This window comes from Drosophila elegans, unplaced genomic scaffold, assembly GCF_018152505.1.
Source record: "Drosophila elegans isolate 14027-0461.03 unplaced genomic scaffold, ASM1815250v1 contig_183, whole genome shotgun sequence".
Taxonomy (NCBI): Eukaryota; Metazoa; Arthropoda; class Insecta; order Diptera; family Drosophilidae; genus Drosophila; species Drosophila elegans.
The window spans coordinates 3,618,469-3,639,197 of record NW_024545550.1 but is presented as its reverse complement, the minus strand read 5'-3'; the positions used below and the strand labels follow the sequence as shown (position 1 = coordinate 3,639,197).

General features: G+C 43.7%; 2 protein-coding genes and 1 long non-coding RNA gene across 3 annotated transcripts; all 3 read left to right on the top strand.

The window, feature by feature from the left end:
- Positions 1-10,566: 10,566 nt before the first annotated feature.
- On the top strand, positions 10,567-12,696 carry LOC121466879. Its single transcript, XR_005977040.1, has 2 exons — positions 10,567-10,659; positions 12,548-12,696. It is a non-coding gene; the product is annotated as an uncharacterized LOC121466879 (long non-coding RNA).
- A 106-nt stretch (positions 12,697-12,802) lies between these two features.
- Positions 12,803-18,450, top strand: LOC108144951 (putative uncharacterized protein DDB_G0277255; the record flags this gene model as incomplete). Its single annotated transcript, XM_017270098.2, has 3 exons — positions 12,803-15,459; positions 15,609-17,467; positions 17,542-18,450. Coding segments are annotated over 3 exons (4,695 nt in total), but the record flags the coding sequence as incomplete, so codon positions are not given.
- Positions 18,451-18,546: 96 nt separating this feature from the next.
- Positions 18,547-19,361, top strand: LOC108145003. Its single transcript, XM_017270165.2, has 2 exons — positions 18,547-19,065; positions 19,133-19,361. The coding sequence occupies exon 1, from the start codon at positions 18,667-18,669 to the stop codon at positions 19,063-19,065; it is 399 nt and encodes a 132-aa protein (XP_017125654.1). The 5' UTR covers positions 18,547-18,666; the 3' UTR covers positions 19,133-19,361.
- Positions 19,362-20,729: the final 1,368 nt, after the last annotated feature.

Sequence of the window (20,729 nt, the reverse complement as noted above, 5' to 3'; positions counted from 1 at the left end):
GGGACGGCAGGCTGAATGAAAATGGTAATGGGATTGGAATTGGGATTGGGAACGAGAATGGGAATCCCCGGAGCAGCTGTTGAAATTGATGCCTGGTCGCGTTTGGCATTTGTGTCGAATATGCAAGTAGTCCTGGGCATGTTAAGATAATGAACACGATAGCTGGCCAGCACGAACGTGGAATACTCTCTTATCCGGGAATTTGGTAGTTCACTTAATTTATTTTTTTTCTCAAACACAACCCCTCCAAAGCTTTTATTTTTATTTTCATAATACTCCCCAGTTTACAAACTACTTTTATCTGTATATAAAATGTGAAAGCGAGCAAAAATGTTTTTTTTACAAAAATTTAAATTTTCGACTTACGTGTTAAATTGTTCTGCAAGTTTACTTAACATATGCTGCTTTTGTTCTACACATGATTACTTTGATTTAAAAAATCGTTAATATATTTTTTTAATTAAACTCTCAGGATACTTTACTCTTGAAATGCAAAAAATGAAGTTTTTACAGAAAAATATTTTACAAAGTCATAGAGCTATATAAAGTTGTAACAAATAAATGTTATAAAGATTGTTTATGGTAAAAAATGTATTAATAATATTATAAATGACTTAGGTATTTATGAAACTTAGTTGCCAATAAATATCTCTTTGAATACCTTTTCTATCGTAGTAAATTCAAACCATTTTATGGTAACTTTGCTTTTTTTTGAGTTTTGAGATTTATTTATTAGGGCCCAAGGACACAATAGGTACCTTTCAAATTCCCAGAGAAAATGGCACTCAATAAATTGCAGGCTGCAGGTGAAAAAGCCCCTTTCCCAGTTTTTCCTGTCGCTTTGTTCGCTCTTTTTAACCTGACCCCCGTGTGGGTGTGTGTGTGTGTGGGTGCCAAAAACATCAATTTTGCACCAATAAACTCTATTTTGTGGCATTCCGTTCGACACTATACTATACTCTTTTTTTTTTTTGCATATTCCGCAAGGTCAAATGCCCGCCCAGCCGAAGAGCTTGACAAACTTTCGATTGCACATCCGAGCAAATTAAATGCACAAAAAGTGGTGAAAGGTGCCGGCGGCAAACGGTATGATGAACTGCCGGGATTTGGTGGAAAGCCTTTGCCATGGCAACGACGGGTAATTTCGGGCTCATTACCCGGGTAAACACAGTGCCCTCGCCCCCACCTATTTATTTACCTCCCCCCCCTGCCCATATGGCCGCGTGCCGCCTGCGATTTTCCGCTTTCCACAGGCCGCCGTGAAAGTTATGAATGGCGGACGACGGGACAATCAAATCAGCCAACGAGCCAGACACCCGCCAAGCAGCCAAGATGACGACGACAAATTGGAGTAATGAAAATGTTTTCGAAGTATTTGCTTTGAGGTAGACGCGAATGCGCACAGAAGTATGCTAGCTGGGTCTTCTCAAGCCCGAAAATCCCCATCTCCGGTCCAATTCTCATGGCACTCTCACCTCAAGAGTCTACTTAAGAAGAGGTATTTTTGCACAGGGCGAAAATGCCTCACAACATCGATTGTGTATTGAATTCATAGCGGAAGTTCCGTTTGATTCTATTAGAAATGTCATATATTTTTTCAAATTCAAAAGTTCAAATGTCTATTAGCCCCAATTATATTTTTAAACTGTCTTTGTAACTCAAACTGTTTTAACTTAAAGTTTTCAAAAAAACTGATTTATCACTTGCCTTATTAAACATTCTTAAATCGAACATCGATCTAAGATGAGTTATAGAAGTTTATTATGGAATAGTTAATCTTTTGTACTTAAAATGTAGTGCATAGAACAGTGCATAAGTGATTGACTTTATCGAATTTAGCTACTCTAATCATTTTCTGCATTTCAAAACATTTTTTCAGAATTTTTTTTTAAAATTAAATAGTTTTGAAGAGACTATTTGTGTTGCTTGCCAAAGCTTTATCTCAACTTTATTTTCTATTTAACAGTTCTTAGGGACTTTTACGTAATAATCTGATGTATTTGTAATTCCCCAGGGTCTAGCTTAAATCAGAAAGTTTTATGATTTAAGAAGATATACTCCCCGAGTTAACTATCTAATGGATATTCAATACTTACTCAAGCATGGCAGTACCTCTTTGTTCCGCGTGTAACACTTAAACCACTCCCCCCTTTTGCACAACTTCTTATCGCCAGCAATGCCAAATGTTTCAATATGTTTTTATGTTGGTTCAAACAGCGTGTTGAATGCTTCCAAATCGCTGATAAACAGCGAACAACTCGAGAGGTGAGCGACGGTCGGTGGGGCGGGGTTTCTTATAGTTGGGGGATGGGGATGGGGCTGGATCTGGATTCTGGGGTTGGGGGTCCCAAACCGGAGCTACAAATACAATACAAAACGAGGCAGACGGAAGAGACAAACCCACGAACGGGCTGGGCAACAGCAACAACAGCAGAAACAACAGCAGAAACAACAACAGAAACAGCAACAACAACAGAAACAGCAACAACAACAGAAACAGCAACAACAACAGCAACGGCAAAAGCAACAAAAGCTACATGGAGCGAAGATGGAGACGATGAATTTCGGTGTCTTTGAACAGCGCCTTGTCCCAGGGAGATGGAGTCATGGGAACCAACTTTTCACATTCCGGGCGCGCTTCTGTTTTGCAGTCTCCGCTTTGGCCCTGATATTCGGTGCGTTTTTGCCGCTCTCCACTGCCAAGCGGCCAACCCGTGCAGCGTCCAAGTTTCTTAGGCGGCACAAAGACAAAGCCATCCGATGGCCAATCTCAGGGGTACCGGGATGCGAAGCAGGACGAGGATGAGAATGGGGATGAGGTCGAGCGGCAGGACGAGAATCCTAAGGCCCCGTATCGGACACGATCCGGCAGCGACTGCCCGGACTCCAGCGCACTGATAAGGCGCTCTTCCTAACCTGCGAGTTCTCGAGAAGAACCACAACATGTAGAAGAATCAGCCGCACTTTCAGCACAGCAAAAAAATATTCATAGAATCTCTCGAGTTGATCACAAATATTTCATAGCAATATAATGTTGCCAAAACTGCATTGCAAAGCATATGACCAAATAGAGGTTTTAGGAAGTGACTAAATATAGTTTATGTTGCTTATTTACCAAGCGATTGTTTGAACTTATGCTTCATATTCATATGATCTACACTTGGATCTTATTTTATTTGTTTACCTTCTACTATACCCAAAAAAAACTAAAATTTTAATTTTAATTAACTACAGACAGTATTAAAGTACATGTATTAATACAATACTATAATAAATAACATAAGCGCTTTACTTTTTAGTTTCATTTCTATGCCGAAGAGTCTAAAACTTTAGTCTAAGGCCTTTTCTTAAACGACATAAGTCTTATTTTAATATTTTCATGGTATTAATCCAAGACTCATCTTTTAGAGAAATTGTTCGTATCCAATAGCTAAAAATTTAAGTATCAATAGCTTAGTTTCTAGGACAATTTTTTTGGGTGTAATTTTAACGTTATTTTATTTAAGAAAACTTAAAAAGACTTTATGCAATTCTACAAAAATGTTAAAGAAAAGTGGTTTTACCGGCCTTAATCAATTTACTTTAAAATCTTCTTACTCAAAAGGTAAAGTAATTATTATAATTACTAATGCTTGTAGCTCCCTTTTTTTCTCTATGTGGGTAATCAAATTGTTGCTTTTCTAGTTTTTCCCAATTGCCAAGCAAATCGCGAAATTTCTTATCTCCCTGCGTCGGCAAAATGGCCAAACGAGCCGGGGAGCAAACCACTGCGATCGTCAGCATTAAATTGTTGACCCCCCCTCCTCCGGACCTCGGCAGCCCACCTCTTGGCCCCTCCTAAACCCTCCTATCCCCTCCTTACCCCCCACCCTATTTTCCAGCTACAAAGATGATGAAGTCTTGCGTCGGCTCGACTGCAAAATGCTTTTAAGTTGGTTTTTTGTCTCTTTCTGGTGCTTTTCAACTTGCATCGAATGCAGTTGTTAGCAGTTGTGTCTCTGCCTCGGAAGCCCCTTTGAACCCCAACCCATCCCCCATTCCCCATGCACCATACTTTTCCAGATCCTGCTCCCAAATCGAACGATCGAACGGACGAGATCGAGAACGAGTAGCCACCAAATTTGTTTCTTGACAACGGACGAGGAGCTGCAGAGAACACGAGGCATTCATATGACGCACGATCGTTTCGATCCTCGATCGCAGGCCTGGGAAACGTTTACCCCCAAGCCCCTCTCTTCATGCTCCACGCTTAAGAGGTACACAGAGCGAAATAAAATGTAGTTTTTAACATATACTGCTAATACAAAATGTACTCATAAATTTGGACTTTTATTGAAAAGATCGAACATCTAGTTACGACTCTTCCCCTTTAAATCTCAAAATCTTATCGATCAAAAGGTTACGCATACAAAATTGTTCATATATTTTATCCTTAGTTGACTAATCATCTAAGATCCAAATAAATAAATAAAAACATATATATTAACGAACGAATCTTGACCAACCTCCTGAATCCATTTTCACATCTTAATTTATAACAACATAAACCACTTGTCATCTTGTCAATCATTTGTTAAAAAATAGCTTAAATCACCTGAATCAAATCCAATAAAAATCAACAATTTTGTACCGTGTAAAGGGGGCGGGGGCAGGGAATGCCTTCTGTGTACGCCGGGGTATGCAACTGCAAGATGCTGATGTCGATGTGGTTGCTCCTGCCTTTGCGTTTGCGGCAAGTTGCAAAACGCTTTGGACGTCGCGCATTTTTGATGATCAGTTTCGTCTATTCGGAGAATAAGAGGGAAACGATGCTAGAAAGAGAGAGGAAACTCAAATTAGAGGTGGAGAACACATTCAAATTTTTATGATCATTAGAAAAAATATTTATTTCGAAGTATTCAAAAAAGCACTAACATTCCATTCCCTCGTGTCAATATGGTGTAGCATACTTTTTTTAAAACTACACCCTCTATAACATTTCATTCTAATGGATTTTTTTAGTTTAAAACTATTTAATTTTTATTTTCAAAATTAGAAACTCTTTTAAAGGTCTCCTTGATCTGCGGATATTTTTCAATGCCTCGACTAAAAGATACATTTATTTCGTACATAAAATCCTCATGACTTCGTAGGCTTCGAAATAAGTAATTTCCGCGACAATAATCATAAAATCGAAAGATTTCACGATCTATTTGCTGTACAACTCTATCAAGCCGTTCGGTAGCTGCCCCTTTGAACCGCGATCTTCCGAAACAAAAAAAACGATGCATTTGTGCAACCTTGGGCCCCATCATCCATTTTGTCAACGCCATTGCACTTTTTGCTCGCTTGCCACTTCGCTTATCGACTGCCGCCATCTGTGTCTTCTTGGCCAGTTCTTTCTCCAGAAAGGAAAGGCGAGGACGAGGACGCGGACGCGGACGAGGAGGATCAGGTGGATGAGGAGAAGGATGGCCAGGAGGGCCAGTGGCAGGATGGAGTGGACTGAGTGGACTGAGTGGCGATGGAGTAGCAACGTCAATGAGTAGATCAATCAAAAACGCCGTCCGTCGAAGACGAGGCCAACATTAAATGCCAGACATTTCATGTTGTCTCACAGTCCGACTTCTTTATAAAAAAAAAAAACATTTTGTGTAAGATGAAAAAAAAACAAGTTTTCCGATCAACTTAATTTTGACACTCATTATTTTTCATTTCTTGAAATGAAAATTTTAAACAAATTTTCCCATAGATTAAAATGAAAAAAATATGATTTGGTGTTTGTCTTAAATATATTAAATTAAACTCAAATCAAATCATTTAAATTCTTTTAAAAATAAACTAGGTAAAATTTTAAAACTACAAAATAATTATATTTTAAAAACAAACTTCCTTATATAACTTTAAGTCAATCAAATATAAATCTATTTAATTTTTTGAAAATAGTAAACAGTGCCTTCAACCTAAAAAGAAAATATTTGTATGCATTTTAATGGTCCCACTTGGGGAGATGCTACTGTATTGGCCTGGATTTCTGTCAAACTTGTCATTCTATCAGTTCCCCTATTGATTGCCTCGTTTTACGCGAAAAGCGAAGATTATTTGCTGGCCATAAATAGAGGTAATTGGTCATTGCAGCCATATTTCATAACGCACCAGACATTTGCGGTGCTCAATCAATATCGAACGCTTGATCCCCCGTGTCGCCCCATTCGGGATGTGTTTGTTTGGCTAAATTTAATTAAAATTTCATTGCTGCCCCCCCCTCCACCGAACTTTGCGCCACCCCTTGTTTGTTGAGGGTGTCCATGAGCTCCTGATGCCATGACGATTAGATTTTATTAAAAAGCCAAATATGCACAATTATTATGCTACGCCAACCACTTGACAGTCCGCAAGCACGGAATATATATATGTATATATGCGAGGGGTGAAGAAATGAGCCCGATGTTGAGGGTGAGGGTGAGGCATCTAGCTCATCTAGGACATGCGGCCACTACCACCACTACCACCATCGTAGTCATCATCATCATCCACATCATCCGACTGTTAACAATGCCTCAGACGCATTGCTCTCTGCTGTCTGCGGTGGTCCTTTTCCTTTTCCTTTGCCGTTAACCCCCTCACCCCCTAGCCCAGGACCTCCCCTCCCGCTTATTTGCTTTTTAATAAAACAGGTGCTCGACCTTCAGCCATCAGTGGGTGGTGGTGGTGTGAGTGGGCCCCTGTGCGTGTGTCACTGCTATCTTTTATCATTTAATTTCGCATTCAAACGTTTCGCACCCTCGGCATCAAAAGGATATGCAGTGAAAGGATCACCGGGACAGCACACACAGAGTCCTGATTCCGCTCCTGCTGCCAAAAGTGCGTGCGGTCTTCACTCCACTCGACATTTGGACGAAGGACGACGGACGAGGGACGATAAAGCGACGGACGACGGACGACCCTGCGTTGTCATTTTTCATTTCGCTCACAACCCCCCGTTCGCATAGCCGAAATTTGTATATGTCGAAAAGTCCAACATTCCATGCCGGCAAAGGGACGTGGCGATGGAGGTGGAGGGGTAAGGACGGGGAAGGAGGTCCTGGACGGGGGAAAAAGCCAGGCAGCTTCATCCGGATCCGGCAATTAGGCCAAGCGTAAAGCGTGCTGAAACTATTGAAAAGGACAAGAGAGATATATAGAGTCAGCGCCCGACACTGCGAATTTGGTGAGTTTCGGGGGGAATTGCGGGGTCTGTGCGTGTATGCCAAATCGTTTTGTGATTGCCGAAAGCTGTCTTCGGACTTTATTGGTTTTTTGGAGCGAGATTTCATCAGCACTGTCAGAAAAAAGTATGGAACTAAGTCAAATATAATCCAATATAATAATCAAAAGTGTTTCACTAAGATGCTAAAATAGAATTATAAGTGGTAATTTAGGCATATTAAACATTGTTATTTTATAATTTTGAGTACCGATACTAGAAACTGCTACAATCAAAACGATGAAACTAATGCTTAAAAACCTGATTTAGTAAATAATGTTCTCATGAAAATAAGTTTATTAAAAAAATGTTAACCATAAATGTTATTCTACAAAATAAAAATGTATTAAAATCTCATAAAATCATTTTAATTTTATTTATATCATACAAAAGTAAATACTTTGTGGAGGAATATTTTTTTAAACTTAAAGTTTGTTGATTTTGTAATTTAATTATTATTTTTTTTTTAAATAGAACATTCATTTAAGTATCTTATCTCACAAACATATAAAATAGTGGTTATAAGTTTCCTGGCAAAGCATTCGCTGACTAATATCCTGTAGCAAAACTATTGTACCATCTTTCTCGCAGTGCACTCGCATTGAATATTGTTTGAGCATATTTGGACAATCATTGCTATTATCAAAAGTCATTGACACCCTTTTATTTATTTTTACATTTATTGTTTTTCCTCGCATCGCCCCCTTAGATATCCTTGCGATAATCGCTTACATGCCACTTGTCCTTGTGCGAGGGGATGCTCAAAGATGCAGGACCGAGAGGGGGAAGGGCGAGAAGGGGGGTGGTGAGGGACAATGCCGTGAAATAAGGATTAATGGTGTACACGATTATTTGTGCCGGGTGACTGAGAGACAGACAGACGGTCGGTGGGACGAACAAACATATTAAAAAATACAATACGAAAACTGTCGCGAGGGCGGCAAAACAGGATATTCATGGGCTGTGGCGCGCAAGGATATATTCATGGGGTGGCGTAGGTCGAATTTAATAAAACGCTCCTTCCGCCGGCAACATCTCGAGTGTTTATCCTGCGGATGCGAGGGGATGCTGGTTGCGATTTCGCCACGCTTCTGGTTGGCTGGCCGAGTTCACTTTACCATCATCCTGTCGGCTTTTCTTCTTCCGCCGAGGGGTGCAAACTGCTCACTGCTCACTGCTCACTGCTTAGTGCCTGACAATTGTTTGCCCTGCCCGGGATTTTCCTTTTGCCCTTTTCTCGTGTATGATGAAGAATTTATTTGAAAATTAAGAAGACAAATTATTTAATTTCGACTTTATGAGCTTTTTTCACCGCCCCCTCTGCGAGTGCTCGAACTTTAAATGCGAAACGGACGCGAGCGATTTCCAGGAAAAGGGTTCGCTGGCGGCCATTTTGAGCGCGGAAAAGGCGCTTTGCATTTTATGCCCGACGCGGTAATAAACACGCAGCTAGCGCTTAGAAAACGAACTGGATTGGAGTGGAGTGGAGAGGATGGGGGGCTGTGGAGGCAGTGAAGGCAGTGGACTTGGCACGAGCACGCCACAAACTTAATTTCATTTAGTTTTATGTACATTTCATTAAGCAAAAAATGTCCAGGCTTCGCGACGGCGACCAACATTGAAGTGTCCGGAACTCGGACTAGGTCCTGCATACAAACCGACTATACAACTATACGACTATGTGACTATGCGACTATGCGACCATGCGACTATTCCTATAGCGGTGGCGATGGCGATGGCGACTTGGGGACAATCAAGATAAATAGCAAACGGAATTTTTATTGCCGAAAGGATACGACGAAGGACGAAACAAAAGGCAGCCCAAAGAGTTGAAAGTGTTGACGTGACTGCTGTGTCCTGTGGCCTTTGTCCTGGATGTGTGCAGCCAGGATGGTCTCACAGTAGCACAGTCTCAAACAAACCGACCCGACGACACACACACAGAAACACACACACATAAACACACACGGCCACGGAAAATTGTCAGAATGTTTTGTATTTTCCAAATTTATTGCCGGTGGCCGCATTTTGTTGTCGCTGCGACCATAGATTATCTCATCGTTTAGGAGGGCCTAATATGCGCCGGAGGCAGTCGCAATATGATTTATCGCCGACCTACCGATATATGATCGTTCCGGGTTTGTTTACCTATCCTTTACCTTTGTTTTATCCTTCCACCTTGACGCTTAACGCTTTCAACAGCTCCAGCTGCGAGCCGAACATTTTTAATTACGCTTTTTACAAGAAAATTAAATGGCAACATGTCATCACTAATTAAATTGTTCTTTCCTTCGGTTTCCCAGTTCTTCATGGTTATCCTGCGAGTGTGTGTGTGTGGAAAACGAGGAAGGAGTTGGGGCAAAGGGTTGTGCTAGATGACTGCGTTGATAATCCCAGGGAAATACATTTATCAAACGAGGCGATAGTGCGGCCTAGGGCACGGGTGATTATGTTGTTGCTGGGCGGAGTATTTAAACTATATCTGTCATTGGTCATTAATGATCAGTCATTTCAATTATGCTACTTATAAAGGTAAATGAAGACCATTAAATTATATCCTTCATTAATGTTTCAGTAATTAATTCAAATTAAATAAAGCGAATTGTTTTCATAATTAACCAGATCGAGGCAAAGATACCCAAAATGTATAAATTTTATTAAAATGTTGAAGTATAGTGTAAATACTGCTTAAGCATTGAAAATTCACTAACTAACTGCATATACTCGACATAGAATATTTAATAAACGGAATACCAAGATATGTTTTCGTTATCGAGTTAACTAATAATAGAAATGTACACGAATTATGCGTTATATTTTATTAAAGCCTTTTGATTTTGATAGATTACATGTACTTTATATTGACATATATAATTCAATTTCAATTGTTTTAATATATGCACGAACACTAAAAACATTGACGTACAAAATCAGTGAAGTAATATTTAAAACCAAATTCAAGTTCGGCGGGCAGAAATCGTTTCACAACACTCCTTTGCATCATCTTTTTCAACACTATTGCGATATCGAACTGATTCGATCATTTTTAAATAAACATTTATTATTTAGCGGATACTTACTCCGCCTGTAGCGAAGACACACCCCACATATAGCAAAGACTTACTCCACAGTTAGCAAAGACGCTTTTCACTTTTTAGGCTTTCCTTTAATATAATTTTGTCAATTTCTTTCTTTACGTTCCATACATACATGATGGAATTAATAATTTAAACAGAACTATAATTTTTAAAAAATATATCTTTGAAGATGGGAAAACAACGATGAGCCATGCCAAACATCGATGGGACCGATATTTTGGAAATCATCAATGCTGGCATCGATGTTTCTCCACCTCTAGGTTTTATATCGACGTTTCGCCACCTCTATCGTGGAAACCTTTGCGTGATTCGCCATACGAAATTACTCAAGGAAAGGTTAGTAAAAATAATTTAAAAAGTAGGCTGTGCGACTGTTGTTAGTTGACTTTAGAGAGAAAACGCAAGGCCTGCTCCGTTTCAAGTGTGGTTCTAAGTTTTTAGCCTTAAAATTTTCCACGATGTGCGAGAGAAAACCGATTAGATTGTGTGTGTATAAGTGTGTGTCTGTATGCACGTCCTCGTTTTTTCACGGCGAAAAGTCAAGATGTGAAATCAATAAAAGTGCGAAACCCCATTAGATGCCTTCGTCACTCTGGCAAGCTCAATATTTTGAAGAATAAATAGGCGAAATCGCAGCAAACAAAAGCCAACTCAAATGATTCACTCCGAAAAAAACACACAAAGAAAGTTTCGCCCGCATGAGTATGTGTAGGTACACCTATTTATGCCACAAAATGGCGGCTGCACACGGAAAATCTCAAATGCTGTTGACGTTGTGGCTGTTCGAGTTATCTGTAGCAAACCCCCCTCCCCCTGGTGGCTGCCACCCCTTGCGTTGGAGTTTATTCTAATTTCACAGCTTCATCTTTGGCGTGTGCCTTTTATTTGCTCTCTGATCTCTCGCACACACGCGAACTTCTGTTTGTGTGGGTGCACTTTGTTCGCCTTGCTTTCGTCACTATCTGAGAAATTGATTGCCCATCCATGGGTTTTGTTAAAGATATTTGCTCTTGGAGCCCCCAAAAAAATACATTTTCAATGTGGGTGTGCCACTTAGCCAGTTAAATATGCAGACAGCGACAAACACTTGTACACGAGAGCCGAACGCTCGAATTGAGGTCAAAATCATCCCCAACTTGGTCTGGGTACCGTGGGTAGGGGGTTATTTCCTTGGGTCGGGGTCGACGCCTCGCTGCAGTAGAGGGTGGGTTTTCGCATTGGGGGTGTTTAGTTTGGCTTTTCACCGAAGACATTATTGCAGGCCCAAAAAATATGTATGTATGTACCCTACGCGCGCAAAGACACTGCAGGGTGGTTGTAGCTACATGTAAACTGGAGAAATTTAAACAGAGACCTCGTCCTATCGCCAATCAATTAAGCGTAATAGACGTGACTCAGCTAATCAGCTTTCCATCCCCCTCTTGCTGCGACTCTGTTTGTTTCCCGGGGTCAAGAGACTTTAATTCCATGGCGCAGAAGACCAGCATCGTGTGTGAGCGGGATAGCTTACGGACTGGAAAGAGGGAGAGATGGAGATCCCCAAAGCTGAGGCCATAAACCCCAACACAAAGAAAGGACACTGACACACAGACGCAGGTTCTAGTTCTTTTTAGTATGTTCGCTTGTGCTTGTGGGGAGAACGCGCGTCAAACAAAGAAAGCGAGAACAAAGAAGTGCAGACAATAACAAATGAGTCAATCAAGCGAAAGTAACTTGACAAAAAAATAACGTTAGCAACTGCTTAGTTGAAGCTAGCTGGCATTGACTAAGCCTGTGATTAATTAGAATCTTCCCAGAACTTTGTATCCAGCTGGCAATGCCACACACACACACACACATTTAAGTGGGGAGAATGCGGCAATTGGCGGGAGAGAGTGGGACAGAGAGTGGAATAAACTTGAAGGTGCTCCTCGAGGTTATTTCCATTAAATGCATATTTTCCAGTTTGCTTGGCAAGTGCTGTGATTGTTATTGTTGTTCGCAGTGAAATCGAGTGTAAACAAAAACAATCATTTGTGATTTGTTATTTAAAGCTTATTAAATCCCTCTGGCACATCACCTTTATTTTGTATTGTTGTCACAATTGTACGTAATATAGTTGATTCGTCTGGTCCTAGATTTTTTTCGTGTACTCTGTATATTTAGTCTTTTTCTATTCTTTTCTCTTCTTTATTAACTTGCAACGGTGGCCTGGTCTATCCCGTTTTTACCGATTTCTCTGCAGGATTTCCCGCGAAAACGTAAGGCAATACCCAGTGTGACGTAACCGAAACGGAGAGACTAATCCCAGGTGTTACCACGCAGGACTTGTCACTTACAACCAGGAGTAAACCAGACACTCGGACTCCAGGACTCCGACCGGAAGAAACAACAACAATATCATCTCAACTATCGACGGAATATCAAACCATCCACACCCTTTGTCTCTGTGTGCGTACGCGTGTGTGTGTTAGAATTGTGTGCGTTTCGTTGAGTGTCCCCAAGGATCATTAGAACCGACCAGACCAGGATCACCGGACCAGATCCAGATCCCCATTCAGCGGGGAAACCAATCAAGACGCCAAGAGGAACCCACTCCGTGCAACCCACGCACGTACCCATTTCGCCCCCGAGTCGATCCAGAAAAGCATCCACCATTCCTCTATCAACGTACGACGCCGCTCCCCTTTTGCACTCTTACGACGACAGTCCGCAGCGTTGGGACCTATCCAACGGGCACCAGGCAGGCGTCATCATAGATCAGTTCCGGGGCGGTAAAGCGATCACCATTGAGGGAGGCACCAGCACCGGTGATACGGCGAGCATCGGCGGCGGCAGCGATTTACGACTGGTAATAACGGCCAATCCCAGCGAGATCGAGCGCAATTACGAGCAGCCAACCAATCGCGGTGGTGGCGGAGGCGGCGGCGTTATCGGCGTCAGCTGCGGTGGCCAAACCCCACCGACACCCACGGTCGGCAAAACCCTGCTGAACACCAGTCCCAATCTCCTGCCGATCACCACAGCTACCGATACGTTCAACAACCTCAAGAACCTGGTGAAGATCGATAAGGGCTCCTCGCCATCGTCGGGATCGAATCCGCAGGGCGGCGGCAACTACCGCAAGGGCGGCTCTAACGGCTCAGGCTTCAAGAGCGGCGGCGGTGCCGGAGGCAACGGAGGAGGATCTCCGGCCATAAGCGGCGGCAACAGCGAGGGCGGCAGGAACGGCAGCCGATCATCTGGTGGACCAACCGGACACTTTTCCACTGGCTATAGCAAGAATTCCGCCAAAATTCGCCAACACGACAGTGAGGTAAGCCCAAGACCTCGACGATCTTACCAGGGTGACTCGTCGTCGTCGCGTTACTATCCGAAGAATAGTGACATTTTGGGTCAAGGCTTAAGCGGCAGCTCCGACAGCTACAACGGCGGCTCCTCCGGCAGATACCAGCAGGACCAGCAAGGCGGATCGCATCGTGGTAGTCGCAACAACTATCACTCCAACTCCGATGGCAGCTACAATCGATCACTAAACTCGAACTCCGTTGGTGGAGGATCGGGAGCAGTCGGCGTCGGCGGCTCTGGTGGTAGCGGCGGTGGCAGCAATTATCGCTCCGCCCGCAACTACGAAAACGGCAATGGAAGCAACGGCCCACAGTCACGTTACGGCAGCGGCAACGGGAACGGCAACGGTAACAGCAATTCCAACTCCTCATCCGGCTACAACGGATCTGCAGCGAGCTCAACTAACAGCAAGTCGTCGTACGGGCAATCGCGCGGTGGCAACGATGGAGGCGTGAGTGGCGGATACAGCAGCAACTATCGCGATAACTACGAGGACTCACCGTCGCATCAGCGCTACACCAACACCAACAGCCTAGAGCGTAACGGAGGCGGATCGGGGGCAGGAGCGAGCGGAGGACCTCGCAGCTACGGCAGGTCGGAGGCGGATCGTTACGGAGCACCGGCCAGTCGCACGCCAACCTCGCTTCGCAACGGAAATGCGTCTGCTCAAATTTCTGGCTCCACTTCCAACTCTTCGAACATTTCTCTAAACTCATCAGCGGCAGCAGGAGGTGCAGCTCCGCATTCCCAGCAACAGCAGCACCAGCAGCATCAGCAGCAGCAGGAGCGATCGCAGGCGAACAAGGCAAGCACTCCGCCACCGATCACCGGACGCTGGATACCACCTTCGCTGCGCCCGCAGCATGGACTTACCCAAAGCGAGAAGAACGACGCCGTGTTCCGGCGCGTGAGGGGTATCCTGAACAAGCTAACGCCCGAGAAGTTCCAAGAGCTGAGCGATGAGCTGCTGAAGCTAGACCTCAACTCGATTGTTATTCTGAACGGCGTGATATTGCTGATCTTTGACAAGGCCTTGGACGAGCCGAAGTACTCGTCTATGTACGCGCAGCTCTGCAAGCGACTGTCCGAGGAAGCCCCGTCATTTGATAAGGAACCGAACAATTCGTGCACCTTTTTGCGCCTACTGATCGCCGTCTGTCGCGACAAGTTCAACAACCGACTAAAGCGTGACGAAAACGACAACCGTCCGCCGCCCGAAAATGAGGCCGACGAGGAGGAGCGCCGCCATTTGGCCAAACAGCGCATGCTCGGCAACGTCAAGTTCATCGGCGAGCTCAACAAGCTCGACATGCTGTCGAAGACCGTGCTGCATCAGTGCATCATGGAGCTCTTGGTCAAGAAGAAGAAGCGTACGGCCGGTGCGCAGGAAATGTGCGAGGACATGGAATGCCTGGCTCAGCTGCTCAAGACTTGCGGCAAGAATCTGGATTCAGAACAGGGCAAAGAGCTGATGAACCAGTATTTCGAGACGCTTGAACGTCGGTCAAAGTCATCTGAATATCCACCGAGGATACGCTTCATGCTAAAGGACGTCATCGAGCTGCGCCAGAACCATTGGGTGCCGCGCAAGCTGGGCACCACTGAAGGCCCCGTCCCCATAAAGCAAATACGCTCGGACGACGACTCGATCATTCGCACCCCGTTCCCCAATCGCAACCGGGACATGCGCAACAACGATCGCGACTCGGACAGCTGGATGAATAGGTTCCATTTGAATATCCAGCCTGGCGGCTACAATGACATGTTTAGCGGACTGAGTGTCACGGGCGCTTCTCCGATTGTCTCGCCGTAAGTACTTTTATTTTACTAATTAAGGAATTGTTTGCCTTAAAGTTTAAACCAATAATCATAAAATAGAAAAATACTATATTTTAAAGGGCTCAGTACTCAACAGCATCAAAAACACCTGATTTAATATAATTTGTTGTGTGTTTTAGGTTTGCTACCAGCAATCGTGACCGAGATCGCGATAATCGCCAGTACAACAATCGTGGCGATCGCAATCGGGATCGCGACCAAGGAGGCGGCGGGCCAGCCAACTATGGCAATCGCTACAACAAGCACAACCAGAATGGAGGCGGAAACGGCGGCGGAGGAGGAGGCTCCTCCAACAACCGGGACAGAGACGACTCGCGTCGGAATAATGATCGGGACAGGGATCGCAATGATGGACAGTATGGGGGCAATCAGCTGCTGGGTAGTAAGGAGTTGGCACCGCGGTTCAAACGCAACTTGATCACCACGAACCAGGATGCGGTGGAGAACTTGCAGATGCGCCCGGCAGCCAACTCCTTGCTTTTCCGAGCGGCCTCCCAGAACCAGAAGTTCCCGGCCACACTGCCCATGTCCACACCGCCCAACAACAGCGGCAGCAACAACCAAGGCGGTTCGCAGGGCAAGGATCAGGGCCAACTGTCGAATTCGCACTATCCGCTGCTGGGCACGCCAACCTCCCATCTGGTGAATCCAACACGCCCCTCGTCGACCCCATCCGCTGAGTACGCCGACAACCGTACACTGCTGGGTGTGCAGCACGAGAGGGGTTTGAAGGCAACCTCTTCGTCGCCAAACTTTGGATCGGGAGCGGAGAAGTTGAGCGAACAGATGGATGGCCCGGCGGGCAGGAAGGGCTCGCATGACGGCAAAGATCTGGCCAAGAATGGCTCCGTGGAGAGGCCAAGCACTCCGGTCGCTGGTAATGGGTCGGCCAAGCAGCAAAAGAAGGACAAGGGTCCCAACAAGGAGGAGCTGTCCAAGAAGGCCACCCAGTTCTTTAAGGATAAGTTCTTCTACGAAGAAGAGGAGAAGGAGGATGAGACGAAGGCGCTTTCTGAGGTGAAGGATGATGATGAGGCCAAGGCAGCGGAAACGGAGTCTGCTCAAGCTGAGGACTCCGAGGCAAAAGAAGATGCCGCCACACCTGCCGCCACTTCAGATCGCTTCAACGAGCTTGTTAATGAATTCCTTGAGCTTAAGCTACCAGAGAAGTCGCTGAAGGATGTGTGCATCAACCTGCTGATGGATGTGTTAGACCGCGTAAACGATGTCTACCTGGAACGTGTCGTGCGACTCCTGCAGACATTGCGCAAACAGTCTAATATCAAGTCAAACATTGTGGTCGAGGTTTTCAAGCAGTTGGTCAACAAGATGAACGAGCGCGAGGCGCTGAATCCCCGCATTGCGTCTCTCGTGGCCAGTGTTTTGGCCAAGTCAGTGTGCGAGCCGGCTCTGCTGAAGCTAAACGACATTGCCAACTTCACGGACAACGGACAGCACTATCCGCTGTTCCTGCTCGTGCTGCAGCAGCTGGTCAAGGTCATCGGTAAGGATGCGCTGGAGGAGAAGTTCCGGGCGAGCAAGGTGGATCTGATGAACAGCCTGCCGGAAGCGGATCGCAACAAGGAGCGACTGGCCGCCATACTTGAGGACCGTCAGCTGTCGTTCCTCTACCCACTGCTGAAGGTTCAGGCCGAGATGCTGAAGCAGCTGCAAAGCGATCCCAATCCCAACAACTTCTACAAGTGGATCAAGGCCAATGTGGACAACAAGTACTACAAGGACCCGGGCTTCATCCAAGCTCTCATGACCGTGGTGGTCAAGTACGTGACCAAGGAGACGACGCTGGCGGCCGGCCTGGACCCCAAGGAGCACCCGGAGAAGTCGGTGACCCAGAAGGAGCAACAGTTGCTGGAGAACTACAGCCAGATGTTGCAGACCTTCCTGGGACAGAACGAGCTGCAGTTGATGGCCCTCTATGCCCTGCAGTCCTTCTGCTACAATGAGAATTTTCCCAAGGGTAAGAACGCATATTTTCTATTTTCCTATTCCTTTTGAGGTTACTCATATTGGTTTTTTTTTCGTTTGCATTAGGCATGCTGTGCCGTTGGTTCAAATATCTTTACGAATCTGAAATTATCGAGGAGGAAGCATTCGTTTTGTGGAAGGAGGAGATTTCCGACAAATATCCAGGCAAAGGATCTGCTTTGTTCCAAGTAAACGCCTGGTTGACTTGGCTGCAGGAGGCCGAATCTGAGGACGATGAGGATTAAGAAGCATCAGTCCTGCATAACAACGCTATATGTTTATCACTTCCAATATTTATTCACAAATCGAGTATGATTACATGATGAAAAAGAAAAAAACTAACACAGAAACAAAAAAAAAACAAAAAACAAGAAATAACAAATACCAGCAGGATGGAAGTTTGAAATCGCGGTTGCAAATCTTAGTCAAATTATAGTAGAAGAAACGAAAAAAAAAGAAATTAATCAAAATTATTTGATATTCAACAAATTCAAAGAACTTTAACAACCAACTATCAATAAATAAAACGCAATAGACGCAAACATAAATGATATTTAATCCATACAACATAACCGCAAGCGAAATTAGTGAATTACCCTTGACATTTCAAACATACGAACGTAACTATATATTAGTGAATTTCATCATTATTTTTTTTTTATATATAACAACCGGAACTGATCTTTAAATCGAATATCTCTGATTTCAATTGTCTGCCTTTATTTTGGTACTCTCTCGCCGATTTCCCGATTGTGTATTTAATTAAGTAGGTCAAATCAAAACGACATCAACGTAAACATTATATAAAACAAAAAACCAATCGACGCGCGCTGAAGGGAGCGAAACAAAATCTGAATGTAATTGTGAACAAAATATCGTATATATGTATTTTAACTCAACAAACGTAAACATTAAAAATTCGCCCCCATTATATAGAGCCTTAATAAAATGCAACCAACACTGCGAACGGCGAAATGAAGATATTTTTATTGATTTTTAAAGGTGGTATGAATTTAAATTTGGCGCCAAAGCGGCTTTCACAACTGCCTATCGATTTTTTTTAAAGAAGGGAAGCCCTGGTAGCTTTTATCTAGTTTACCAACACTGGCTCGTTAAGTCAAAATCTGCATTTCATTGTTTTGTTTATACATTTTCCCTGTTAAAATATTTATAACTAGAAATACGTAACCAATGGAGGCTGTAAATGGAGATATTGTGCCGGCAAAGGTATCTGGCATTTTTACCTCACATTGCGCACACTTGGAAGCGGGACCATCGCAATTTACAGTGCGCGCCCTCAAAATGCAGGGCAGCACCATGCTGATTGTGAATCCCAAGGAATCGGAGGTTTTCGAGGAGCTGGCGGTGGCCATGCCCTCGCGTAATCCCGCCACCAGTGAGCCCATATCCTCCACAATACTGGGCGGACATGGTCAAACTGATTCCTCTGTGCTGGCCGCCAAATTGAGCAAACGCTATGGCCGGCAGTTCTATGTGAGCCTGAACCTCAAACTGGACCGACTGGTGGGCCCGCTGTTCGAGAAATCGCTAGTCACCTACATGCACGACCATCTGGAGCACTTTGCCTGAGTGTGTAGTGTAAATTTAAAACCACAGTCGCATATAATACTTATTTCTGGTTCACGTCTGCACACAGGGCCCTTGGGACCGATGACATGGCACCGCGTGGGGGTCACCATCTATTTCGGGGACCGACGGCTACCCCACGGACACAACTCCACCGTGCTATCTGGGATCTGCCATCTCCGACTCCCGATCTCCGCTCAGACGTCAGGCGGCGGCCGAGTGAGCGCGAACTTTAAAAACGTATCGCTGAAACGATTTTGTACGTTCAATAAATTGATTGCCCTAAGTAAGTTTACAGACCAGACCGCCTTATCAATTGTGTCGCGATAGTAGAGTGCTAAATGTAAGAAGAGGTCACCCACTGTGGGAGTGATCGCATGGCACCCGCATGCTATTCATGCGGACCCACTGGCCGATGACATGAAGGTCAGTTCGGCATCACCGATCGCTTGATGGGTGGGAAATCACGGAATTAATATTCGCAAGGTGCCTGGTTGTTTATGTGATGATTAGCAGGCAAACCGTTGAATTCGGTGCCCTTTTGAAAGTGAATTGTGACCATATGTTTTCTAGTACTCCAACCCACTAAATTACTGATCTCTGTTCGATTTATCTTTATCGGTTTGTCCCACTTTGTACAGTGTGCAAGTCTAGTTAGCAAAACTTTTAAAATTAATTAAAACAGGATTGGAAAATGGTGTGATTGTCAGAAAAAGTAACTATTGAACATTTCAAGATGTAAGAGGGTGCATATTCATTGTATTTATCTATATAAAATTAAAACTATAACTTCGTTCTTTAATTAGTTTTTTTTACGTCTTCAAGATGAAAGTAATATTTCACAATTACGTCTTTAACTTGCTTGCAATCGACTATATCATATAGCTCCTATGAAAACAAACGGAATTAAAAAAACAAAAATAAAAAAAATGATCACTTCTCAATTTTACAATTTTTTTGTAGTTCTTTGAGATATATTAATTCTTTAATAATTATAAATAACGCTTTTAATTTTAAAAAATTCGGACAACGTTCATTTAAAAAAAATCCTCATGTTTTCAATGGCTTAAAATAGATACACATAAAATCCAAATTTGTTTTGCTTAGAATTTATTTTTTTCTTTAGCTGCACGGGTATATGAAATATTATTTCGGCTTAAGAACAAATGCTGAATATTTTAGTCACAATCATTTATTTAATGTTGATCACTGCCAAGTTAAAAGTTCAAGTCATTTCCTGCCTGATAGTCTTAAATTGAATGATTTTAAGATCCAAAAATTGAAAGTCATTTCAGCTCTGGGTAAGCAATTTTTCAAAATCTTTCTATGATTAGGTGCACAGGTACACCGCCTGCCCCATTAACAAGTCTCGACTTTTACATTTAGTTAATACAAATTTTTGTTGAAGATATGTTTACCTCGAAAATACTTTATATCTATTGGCATTCTCAGACGGAATGTTGGCTTCACTTCCTGCCCGACAATCGTAAATCTAAATCTGGTGATAAGGTGCCTCAATTACCCCCGCCAAGAATGCCAGTCATATATAATGAAAAAGCCCCCAGCGGCGTTGTGTAATTGTTGTTGGATCACACCGCATGGATGTGCCATTGAAACTTTTCCGCTAAAGTCAAAAAAATAAAAAAAAAATACCACTAAAAACAAAA

Excerpts from the sequence above, each read along its gene's own strand:
- LOC108145003 (XM_017270165.2), top strand. The coding sequence starts at position 18,667 with ATGGAGGCTGTAAATGGAGATATTGTGCCGGCAAAGGTATCTGGCATT.